The 12,317-nt window shown below is 39.3% G+C and overlaps 1 protein-coding gene across 1 annotated transcript; it reads left to right on the top strand.

Annotated features, from left to right (window-relative positions):
- The first annotated feature begins 6,405 nt into the window (after nucleotides 1-6,405).
- LOC139128861 (limbic system-associated membrane protein-like) lies at nucleotides 6,406-9,431 on the top strand. The gene is made up of 5 exons (XM_070694568.1): nucleotides 6,406-6,663; nucleotides 7,215-7,517; nucleotides 8,112-8,203; nucleotides 8,812-8,868; nucleotides 9,375-9,431. Exons 1-5 carry the CDS (start codon nucleotides 6,573-6,575, stop codon nucleotides 9,402-9,404), a joined length of 573 nt encoding a protein of 190 aa, XP_070550669.1. The 5' UTR covers nucleotides 6,406-6,572; the 3' UTR covers nucleotides 9,405-9,431.
- Nucleotides 9,432-12,317: the final 2,886 nt, after the last annotated feature.

The raw sequence follows: 12,317 nt of genomic DNA, 5'->3' as shown, positions 1-12,317 counted from the left end.
AAAAGTCGAAAACTCCAACAAGGATATCACGTAAGAGATGCAAAGTGTGCCACGAGCTCGGTGACGGACATCCATATCACGACGCAAGTGCCCCTGGGTACATCCTGTGTCTCAGCTATTTTCTTTGAGGGCGGCATTTTCCAAAGTAATCAATGGAATTTTAGTCATTACTATGCTCTTGTAACCAATGCATATGATATGATATGTAGTATTTTCCAATGATAAAAAAAAAAAATTAAAAAAATGGCCCTTTTGTGGACGGTCGGAAAAAAAGTTCGGTATAGGACTTTGGTTTGCCCTGCATTAACCCGATTATCTCGATTTATCGTAATGTAAAGTCACGTGAGCATTGTATTCTTACTAGATCAAAGCTGCAGGGTTGCAGGGCGCTGTGGCACATGTCAGGGTGACTTGATGACTTGATATCCACCAGCTTAGGACCGACTGCGAGGCTAAAGGTTAACAGTTATTATAATATTATCTCTTCGTTCCTTTGAAACCGTGTAATTTGCATCGTGCAAAGTTCGCTGCATGAAATCGACCGTTTACACTCCTGGTTTGGCAACGGTTTATCACCGTTTCGTCACCGGTTCAATAGCTGATCCGACTTGACCAGAAGAGAACCGTCGGCTTATTAACTTGCGATACGTTACTTTACCGTCAGCTTATCCGCTTCATAGGGTGGCGTTCACGACATAGCTTAAATGTCCCTGAACCGAGGTGGTGAAGCTAAACTTATTCATCGGTTAGGGCCTCGTAGGTAGCGTTAAATCAAATACTCATAACCCGTTTACGACATAAAAATTGTATTGAAACTTTGTATTTGTAAAAGGTGAAGTACTTGCAGGCATAACGTCACTTACTAATCGTGTAACATGCTAAGCTATCGGTATCTGCGCGTGTATTTTTTGCGATTTACAGGACATAGTTGTACCATTACCTCCACGATTGCAATATCAAAGCGAGAACTGACTTCTACTGTGTATTGTGCTAATACTGTAAGTTTATGTAGGCCTGAGTGTCGATTACTCTTCAGTCAAAGAAACGGTTATATGGTATTAATCACGTGCTTCAGAAATTACAACATTCAATCAGAGCGGGATGAGGGACTGTGATTTAATGTTTGTCAGTCAGCGCAATATGTTAAAGAAATCGGACACTGCATATCGAACGTCGGTTTCCACTAGCTTTATTTATATATATGACCGCAATTGCAGTCGGCTTAGTCTTCAGACTGACAGTCTGTATCATCTAAATGTAACTATTCAAAGTAAGATATCGATAATGATACAGTGGCAATAGGAACAATGTGAACAAGCAAAAAACCAATAACTTTTCATGCAAGTAACGACCCCAGGAAGTGTCCGGCTAAATACCCTTTCAACGCGTGAAAATTGAGGGTGACCAGCTCATTCCATGTGCATTATGCAAGGATTTGCCGTGACGCGATCAGCTTTGATGAAAAGGGGTGAATAAAAAGTTGTCACTCTTGTGAGTGATTATTAACTTTGATGACAAAAATAGACAAGTATCAGTGATAAGGACCAAACTGACGCAAAATTCCTCTCCTTACTAAACCCTTCATGTAAAAAATGCATTGATTACACAAAAAAAACATGAAGGATGAGCGAAACACACCTCTAAACCGAAGCTATCCTATTGTTTCGTATCGCAGGCACATTCTTTTAATTTCGCCGGTATGTACAATTTTCGAATTTATCACGCACTGCACAACGATTGTAAAGCTTTTGTTTAGCGTCTTGTAAGCAAACACGGACATTGGGATATTTAAGAAATCCTGCCGGTTTTCAGATTATTGATTATTCATCGGAGTTGACGTCATTAGTGTGAAATCAATGTGATAACGATTGAACTATTAAGTTTACAGTGCTCTTTTTGGAGGAGGTGATGGCCCTGAGAAGATACGTTTTGCTAGATTTTCATGGTTTACTCGGTTTCTTCGAAGAAAACATCGGACGATGTAAATATATTTGCCATCGGAACTGGCGATTCTTAATTTTACGTCTTTTTGAAGTTTCATCATGAGAACTATATCCCAAAACGACATAGCCATACTGTCGCTTCGGCTGCTGGACTTGTTTCCTTCGATTCTCTAAACGAAAACGTCGTCGACCAGAGCATGTGACCGCACGATGCAAGTGAATCTGAGAAACGGGGTAAAATTCAATAACAATTATATTGCATACACAAATCAGGGGTAAGCGAATCCACTTGTCAACGGTTACCGTGACTAGTCGGAGCTCAATAAATAACATTTTTCACCGCCGGGTATGTAATTTTAGTGTCTACTGGCCCAAGATACATTTAAATAAGGCTATTCCCCATATCAATCAGCATCGAACGAAATTATAGAGAATCGCAATGACTAAAAGCAAAGCTAAAACAGGGACGGTTAATGAACCCAGCTGACATAAAATACTCTACCAAGGTTCAATATCAAATTACGAATGAAAAGAAGGTAAGAGTTAAGAGAAATTACGGTCTGAATTAACATGGAAAGAAAGTGAAACAACTATCAAAGAGAACGTTATGCATCTACGTAAATATTGAACGGATTTTGCTCTTGTATTGGTCCGTCCCAGTACGCCTTTCCCGAACGCCTTTGCAGCTTGCAAACACAGAAGACTTTTCAAAGATCAAAATAGAAACGATATGGCTGTGAAATCCGTAGCAGTGCAGTATCAGTGAAATGTATTTTTATTTGAAGCATTACTTATGAAGTCGTCCGTCTTGAGCGAGGAAAACGAACGTCTATCGCCATTACGACGTCCAGTTAGCTTGACTGGCATGTCGAAGGCTAGCTGTGGGTCCTTAGCTGTGGTGTTTTCAGACGGGATTCCTGCCTTTTACGGGCTTGTTTTGACTTTTATTTTTAACCCCGCCTGTGGTGGCGGGGTTAAAAGTTGTTAAGACAAGTATCAGAGTTTATATGTAAAGAATCTTAGGCACACCGTACAATCTCACTACTGCTTCTCAGAATTATCAGTTTTAAACCATTTATTTGCCTGTTAGCAAGGCATCAAAGTTATTGATTTTGTTAGATACAAACATAGAGCTCACACTACTACGTTTTTTTTATATTCCAATCAAAGACGAGCAACTTTTAGTTTCCTCATGACATTAACAGAATATTACTTCAAAATTGAACAACCATGCAATTTATAACAATATGTTTTGAAAACAACACGCTTAACTTCAAAAGTTCATCGAGAAAATTTTCTCATAAGCATATTAGATGATAATGATAATAATCTAATTCGTCGCTCGATATCGTCATCATCATGAAAGTGATCGTTGAGAACAAAACCCAAATGTGTCTTCTTTGTGACAAATACTAATTTAACTTCATTTAGATACACAGAAGGAATGCGACGAATCATAGAAGCATCAGACGTTACACACATACAGTAGGTCTTTCTGTTATCAAATAATATCATAGCATAGTTGCTACAAATATTGATCAACTTCTCAGTTCACTTGACAGAAGGACTAATCACACAATTATCATCAGCATACATTAAATGATTGTCAAAAATCGATATCCTCCGATATTACGACCTGTTTTGGAATTAGCATAAAACTCAAATGATAAGACATGCAGAAGTACAAAGAAATATATATTTCAATAATTAAAACTCACAATGAAGTATTCTAAAAAAAACAAGAGATCATATAAAACGCCATGTAAGTGAACAAGGAAATAAGTGCGTTTTTTCAACAAATATTATTGAGTAATATTATTTATTTAATTAGGTTTTGTTTTGATCGACATACTGCCTTCCTTTATATTTGTGCAACCAAAGTTTCGGACTGGTCGCTGCGAGTGGAGAACTGTGGCATATTTTCCATGTCCTATTTTCTCATACAACGTTGGTTAGATCATCCTGTCGTTGACATAGGAGAACACCGCTACCAGGAAGTGACGACGGTGGAAGGGAGATCGTACACAGACGATTGCCACGTCGATGCCAACCCTACGGCGACATTTGAATGGAAGCACTTTACTTTTGTGGTCAGCGATAGGAGTGTGTTGTATTTACCAGGCGTGAGTCGCGGACAGAGCGGTCAGTATTATTGCGTTGGCAGCAACGTGCTCTTCAATGGTAATCCAGGCAGCGACAGTCATATTTTTCACTAAATGTGCAGTGTAAGTATTTCTTGGAGCCTATGATATCGGAAGGCTTTCAAAATTTCGTGTTGGATACAATGTAATAATTTAAAGTGGGATATTATCATCGTCATGTCGGTTAAATAGTACTTTAGACTACCCTAAAGGCAGAGAGGTAGATGCGTTAGCAATTTAAGCTCAATAAGTTGTATCTTTTGTTTTAAGGTTTCCCTACACTTTCTTTATTAAATCCCTAAACTGTTATTTAATGCAAAATATTTAGCATATCAACACAACCTGTATGAGTATAATCATTGTTATTGTTGAAAATTGTATTCAAGTCCAGACTAGAATTTATTTGTAAACAATAAACAATGATCACTACACACTTACAAGCTGTGTTTACAAAAAGACAAAAAGAATACTTGAAATTTCAGCATGACAAACGGATTATGGTCAGACACGGTAGTTGATATACAGAAGCAGAATACTGAAAAACTTGCCACAAGTTACAGCTTATGTCCCTTTAAAGTTTATCCCGTTGACAACGTTTATACTCGCGATGTAGATAGAATTTAAATTTAGTAATTCCTGAAAGTCGTCGTTCAAAGCAGGTGAAGATGGACTTGATATGTAATTAACCCACATCCTCGATTTTGGTGAGAAAGAGACTAATAAAATCTCATATCCCACACAAGAGGGGGTATTTTGTCCTACAGGAGCTGACAAAGAGTGTGAGAACAAATATCCTTCCCGAGTGTGATGAACCTGATGCCATGCAAGTTCCTTATTGTGTGACATTCTTTTTCTAACATGGCCACAAAATGCGTTAATTCACACTGCAAACATTGAAAGATTATTGTAACTAAATCAATGACTATATCCTACTTTGTAGCTATTATGTATTCTTCTGCGTCATTATGGTTCCAAGACAAGAAATTTGACTTTTTTAATCTAACAATTCTCTAACGCTTAATAAGCTCAAACCCCTGTAAAGTATACATTTTCTAAAAGCCTAGATATACGGGAACATTTTGGTAACCACAGTGTCTCCATTGTTTACATAACTATCACGTGACACGGTAATTTGCATAACCTTTCAAAAAAACGGTTTTCCCTATGTTTTTTCTCAATACTTCAAAATATCTGACTCAAACTTGCTGGAATGCAAGGTGTCACAACGTTCTTCAAAAGTTTGTCTCAGATTTTTTATATCTTGCTTAGTTTTTTTGGAGCACAATTTTAAAGAAATCAACTATGCTTAAATATTCTGCGCTGGAAGTTTTTCTGGCATAAAAACTGTTGTAGAAGGTTTAAAAAAATTATGAGACACACTTTTGAAGATCCTTCAAAAAGCTTGCACTCACACAAATTTCAGCCACATATCTCAAAGAATTGAAACAAAACATAGGGAAAACACGGTTTTGAAAGGTTATGCAAATTACCTGTCACGTGATAGTTATGTAAACAATGGTGACACTATGGTAACCAAACTGTTCCCCTATATCTAGGCTTTCCGAAAATATACAATTTACGGGGGTTCTGAGCTAATTAAACACTAGAGAATTGTTGATTTAAAATGGTCAATTTCTTGTCTTGGAACCTTAACCTGTATTCCGAGTTTCACTGCTGATACCTGAACTTCTTCTCCCGACAAGACATTCACCAAACAATTGGCGATAACTAGAGTCTTGTTGTTCATTAGTTAGCTTGACAAGTCAACTATTTCGCGTCTTTTGTTAGTCTGCCAACAACGATGTACATCGTCCAAACCGACACAGACAAATGTGAAATATTTTTAACAGTGATAATGACAACGCCTTTGCCACGCAATTGCACTGTGACCTACTTAGTTTGTAATTCCGGGCCGTGTTTACTCGTCCACGCCATTGGATATCATTTTGCGCGTGGAGCGAAAGATGGTTTATTATTCAACCACGGTTATTTTAAAGGTATACTGTCACCTGTTCAAATTTTGCCACAGTTACTATTGGAAGAGAAAATTTAACCAATCACAGATTTTAAGCAGATGGCGGCTTTTTTAAAAACAGCGCCCTAACATGGGCATTTTGAATACCAAGGAACGTCCCTTTGATCATATATGGGCATATTTAGCTTACAGGAGACTGTAAACTTTTAATGCATACCGCTTTAGTGCATTCGCATTTATACATAGTGCAAGACGATTTCTTCACGCACCGTCGATCCGACACTCCGAGTAACTAGGAACGTGACACGATAGATAACATGATGTGTGTGATTTCATGTAGATCCGCCAACGGTAAGCACAGAGAAGCGTGCAGAAATCGTAGTAGGTCGGAGCTTGACTCTCTCGTGTAGTGTGGCAAGCGGCAATCCAGCGAATGCCAACATCCACTGGATTTTGCTAAACGGTGACAGGCAGCCCGGCTCAACCCTTCCACTAACCGACGTTACCAGAGATATGGCCGGAAACTACACCTGCGAGGCGACAAACACCTTCTATGACAACACCCAAGGTGTTGGTAGAAGCACCACCTACCTAGATGTACACTGTAAGTAATAAATCGAAAACACGGTCATTGCGGCCGTGTACTGTGAACATATGCCCGATCAGGTAAAATCAGATGCCAAAATTGGCATCAGCAGCTTAAACAGATACATTTCTAAATGATTAATATTAGTTTTTGGTGTACTTTGAATTGGATAATCCATAGACTCTCGAGAAAAACACGAGGGTCTATGGATAATCCTTGTAAATGGTACTCTATCGTAATTTCACATTTCTTCTTCAAAGTTTTTGTTGGAGCAGGTTTCGATTATGTAAATAGTTACTTACAAGCTATCGTTGCTCAATGGATTCTAGCTCGAAATTTTATCCGATTATCACCAATAACGTCTACGGTTGTAATAACAAATTGAAGGCTAGGTTTTTCCAAGCTATAGTTTACAGACAGAGCAAACTGGCGAAAACAGCTAATTTCGCCTCTTCTCGACAGAAAACGTAGTCATGATAACTTCCACCATATATATTATCATACTCAGCGTTTGTCCACAGTGATAAGGTTACATTTTACCGTGAAACGAAATCGTTTATTATTTTCAGTCGAACCCACCGTTCAGCGATCGCATTTCAGCGACGAGGTCGAGGCAGACATCGGTGTGAACGCAACGCTTGTCTGCGTGATGTCCGCAAGTCCGTCGCCAACCTTCGTTTGGCAGAAAGACGGTCAACAAATCACTACCAGCTCAGAGGAGACGATAGAAGGGACTGAGACAACGAGTAAGTTGATCGTGGCTTTCGTCACCAAAGAAGACTATGGAGACTACGTCAGTACTGCTACAAACTACGTGTCTGAAGATCAGTGCAGAATTAAATTGGTAGGGAGAAGAGGGGTTTCTGCTGGAGGTATGCATATCATTAAATGTCTACCGTTGTTTTCAGATCTATCGTGATATTTTTTGCCCCTTCATCGTAAGTATATTTGTCAGATAATCAATCAGGTATACTGCGTTCTTTCATTTCCGAAAATACGAGACACAGTATTTGTATAACATTTGATAATTCGCATCGCGAAAAAGATTGAAGCATAACAACCTGTTCACCGATCGGGAGAACCAACACTCCTCCTGGCTACTGCCAAAGCAATTTGTTCGACCCACTTCAAAGTAGTCGAACCACATCCCCCAAAAATCCAGAATTATGATAAAGAGCTAATGTACCAACCAAGAGTTTATAGAGTAAAAAATATCATCTTTCCATGGAAAATGTCTCACAGACTATGTACGTATATTTGTTGTCCATCTGACATTACTGTACCTTAAGAATATGTTGTTCCGTTATTTTAAAACTACTATTTCTTCCAATAGTGAATATTTCACTTTACATTCCTTCCTCGATAGCACTAAGGTTTTTAATGTACGATTTATTGTAAACATCACAGTACGAGATTTTGAATATATTATTACTTTTCGCCTTTCTATAATCATTGAAATTCGTCAGGAATTGCTGGGATCGTTTTTGGCCTGCTTATCGTTATCGGCGTTGCTCTTGCTCTCGGATATTACTGGTACAGACGGAGGAAGAATTCACCGGTAAGGGGAGACTCAACTGCATTTTCATGTCTATTATGTGTACTTCTTACGATAGCAAAAAATTACAAATTTGATTTTGGAAATCCTCTCTCTCTCTCTCTCTCTCTCTCTCTCTCTCTCTCTCTCTCTCTCTCTCTCTCGCTCTTTCTCTGTCTCTCTGTCTCTCTCTGTCTCTCTCTCTCTCTCTCTCTCTCTCTCTCTTCTCTCTCTCTCTCTCTTTCTCTCTCTCTCTCTCTCTTTCTCTGTCTCTCTCTCTGTCTCTCTCTCTCTCTCTCTCTCTCTCTCTCTCTCTCTCTCTCTCTCTCTCTCTCTCTCTCTCTGGTGTCTCTATATCTGTCCCTCCTTCAATTTCTCTATCTCCGAGCTAACACTTGTGTTTATTGATCCGTTGGTCCAGTCATCTATTGTAGTATCTATCCTACCCGTGTATTAGCTGTGGAAACGCAGCTATCTGTCGGTGGGGTAGCGTGCGTCGCTATGCGGGTCAAAGGTCAACCCAGCCACGGATATATGTCTACGTACGCAAACATTAGCTTGAGGTCGCAATTATTATATTTGCAGTATGAATCAGATGAATTATTCAACTCTGTGTTTTATTTGTTATGTAGGAACAAACCGAAGAACAAGGGACGTCTTTAGGATCAGAATTAAAACATATTGGAAAGGTAGGTCTTTGTTTGTGTGTGAGAGAGTCTGAGAGAGAGAGAGAGAGAGAGAGAGAGAGAGAGAGGAGAGAGAGAGAGAGAGAGAGAGAGAGAGAGAGAGAGAGAGAGAGAGAGAGAGAGAGAGAATGAACAAGCTTAATTTATCGCTGAGTATGTGATTTCAGTAAAAGTTTCAAAAACAATTGTTCAAATTTGTTCAAACTGTTTTTAAACGTATCACTCTACTGAGAGAAGGAACACTTAAAGTTTATTAATTAATCATTGGCTAAGCTCTTGTTGCGCTTTTAACGAAGAGTCCGAGGATTGCATACATTTAAAAAGAACACCGTCGTCGTAATATATGTCCATAAAACTACGCTTCTATATATATTGGAAATCATAATATTATTAAGTAACAAACATTACTTCACTTTATTGAAACATGTACTAGAATTCCATTTTCAGAAAGGTAGCCCAAAAATTGATGTCTATGTTTAAAGCTGTGACATTATATTATTCGCCACCAGGACAACGACGAAGACAAAGGCCATTATTAGGATTGGAGTTTACTGAGTCAGAGAAGGTCAGATCAAAATATATTGATCGATAATCTAAAAATCTGCAAACTTGAACATCTACGTATTGAACAGTGTTTTTCATTCTACCATCACTGATAAGCAGATGTAAAATGGAACAATTTTCGAACAAAACTTACGGCAACATAGTACAGTCTTCAATTCATTTTTTTATAAGACAACACAGGTTGAATGTATTTAAATAGCTTTAAAAGGGGCGGTGACTATTAAGTGTAATTTTTAATGTAGATATATAGTTTTCTTCGGGGTTGCATGGGTGTACCTTTTTCATCATGGCAACAAAACCCATTTTAGATCACCATGTGCGGCAATTCTCCTGTGCCGCTCGAAACCTATCACTTCATCGAAATGATCCAATTGATGCCTGCTAATTATATCCCAGCACTATATATACAGAAACCAAAGCGTTAACCTTCTCTACAGTTTGTGCCATCGACTCCCTGGCTATTCATGATTATCGCTGAAACTTGACCCAAGGGAACGCACAATCATTATGAGCTTCAAGCTTCGAGCTTCTATTTTACAAACCTGTCCTTGGGGGAGGGTCACATCTGACTGTTGCTAACCATGTAATTGATACAAATTTTTACTGTGGTTTATACAAAATTTCAAAGAAAAAAACTTTCCACAATAATCACTTAAAGAGAATTGCAATAGCTTACCCAACGAATATACAATACATGAAGTTGGTGAAATACATGAATGTGCCCATTATCAATTACACAGTTGACACTAGTTAGATTCATTCGCATACACCCTAAGGTGGAACTAATAAAGGCTATACGCACACGCATTACGTTAGCTGCTATGCGTTTTAATTTCAAATATGTAATCAATTGAACTTGACTAGAGAGGGATCACTGAAAGTACATGCGTGTACAGGAAATGTAATATTTCGAGGTTGCGTAGGGGCAGGGCTTAAAATAAAAAGAGGGGGTCACATTAATCTTAACATGTACTTGATTTCTCCTCGCCTGTGATCCTCGTAATAACTGAAAGCCCCCCCCCTCCCAAGCATATGGAAAATCGAAACTGATAGAATATACTATTTTGCCATCTATATACTTAGCGAAGGACAGTATTTCAGAAATAATGCCGATGATACTGATAGTCTGTCTTGTATCGTCACATCCTCAGGAAAGCAATACACGTCTTTAGAATCGCAGTACACATCTCTTCGCCAGCCTGCTACGGATACAGCTGACATCTACATGAAACTCGGCGCACGCTCCAACGATTTTCCACGCCAGCATATCAAAATGCATGAACTCATTGGCACTGGGCTCGTACGGGCAGATAAACCGGGCCACGGCGACTGAAATTGCTGGCAAAAGCGGCAAGACAGTGGTAGCTGTGAAGTCTGTAAAAGGTAAGACATTCCCAATATAATTTAGGATCATTTTGTTGTCTATCTGAGGCGATCTGTTTTTTTTTTCTGGTCTTCTATATTTGCCAGCCTTATTCCAGTCTCTCGGCATGTGTTTCCATGAATAGCAAATTGATTAATGAATCACCATAAATCCTTCCTATCTATCTATCTATCTATCTATCTATCTATCTATCTATCTATCTATCTATCTATCTATCTATCTCTCTATCTAACTAGTCACCCATGATTAATGTAAAGAAATGTAAGCATCCACTTACCAAGGCTTGCAACCGTATTACAGACAAGATAATGTTGCCTTAGTCTGGTCCACTAGCCCATTTCTACCGCTGGCTGCGCTGCTCCCGAAAATAGAGTCAGGTACGGGCTAAGCCCAGGCTACCATGACTGGCTATTAAAGTTGCAATATGGATCAGAATTGACCTTCAAATTTCGAAGATTTAACTTTAGGCCCCCTATAGAAAATCCATGACAGTTTCATTTGCAGATTCGACCATTAACAGGAACACGGGGATGGCTCTAATTTGAGTAAATTGATTTAATTACCGAATAAATTGCTGTTTTGGTACGTACTGATTGCGAGAGTAAAGCACAGAATTTGAAACGTCATTTTACTATTTGAATATATACGCATGCGCATTTGGTGCATGGTAACGGTTTGCGAAATAGCAACATCGTGTCAACGTGCATAGCTAGCCTTCCAACGGGAAAGTGGTCAGGTCTCTGCCGCGCCCTGGGTCTCTGCTTACTGATTCAGCCTGGTAAAAATGGAAGATTTTAGCCAAAAAATGTCGGCAAAATAAACTTTGTTAATATTGTTTTGTCAGATCGAAAGATGGAACCAGAAAAAAGAGTGACACGCGACTATTGCACCACGTTGAGGAGGCAGACTGTGTCTACAGTTTCTCGCGAAAACACCAACGTCGCCACTGTGTGATGATCAACTTCGCTAGCCAGCGATGTTTCCTCGGGCAACGATTTGTAATGTGATGAACCGGGCCGTAGGGGCCGTAGTCCCTCCGCAAGGAAATAACTTCAAGTTAGATCTGTTAGCATTCATTGATAATCTATATCCTTCAGGTCAAATACGCATTTTTCGGAAACAAAGAAAAACTGCAGTCTCCATCATTAATGGCATGGTCTTATTTACGACGCGTCGATCGACGCGCTGACATGGCCATCAGCTGCCGAACTTCTGCAGTGGTGGATGATACCGTATGCTGAAGTGGGCAAAGCTTTCAAATAAATATAGTGTGCAGATACCTCCAGTACCTCGCATTTTAACATGAAAAATGTAACAACATACAACGGGGAGAGGATTGCGGAAACGCTGTCAGGTACGCGGTGAACACAACCAGATCGGTGTACGTGGTCTGGACGCTCGATCGATCGAACGTACACGTACACAGGTGCTTACGGCGCGGCACTGACATACGTGTATATCGGTGAGAAAAATCAATCCCACGATCTTTTGTCGAGCTGCACTT

The sequence above is a fragment of the Ptychodera flava genome, unplaced genomic scaffold (assembly GCF_041260155.1).
Source record: "Ptychodera flava strain L36383 unplaced genomic scaffold, AS_Pfla_20210202 Scaffold_74__1_contigs__length_588402_pilon, whole genome shotgun sequence".
NCBI lineage: Eukaryota > Metazoa > Hemichordata > Enteropneusta > Ptychoderidae > Ptychodera > Ptychodera flava.
Note: the sequence above shows the minus strand (reverse complement) of the source record. Positions and strands in the feature narration are given on the sequence as shown.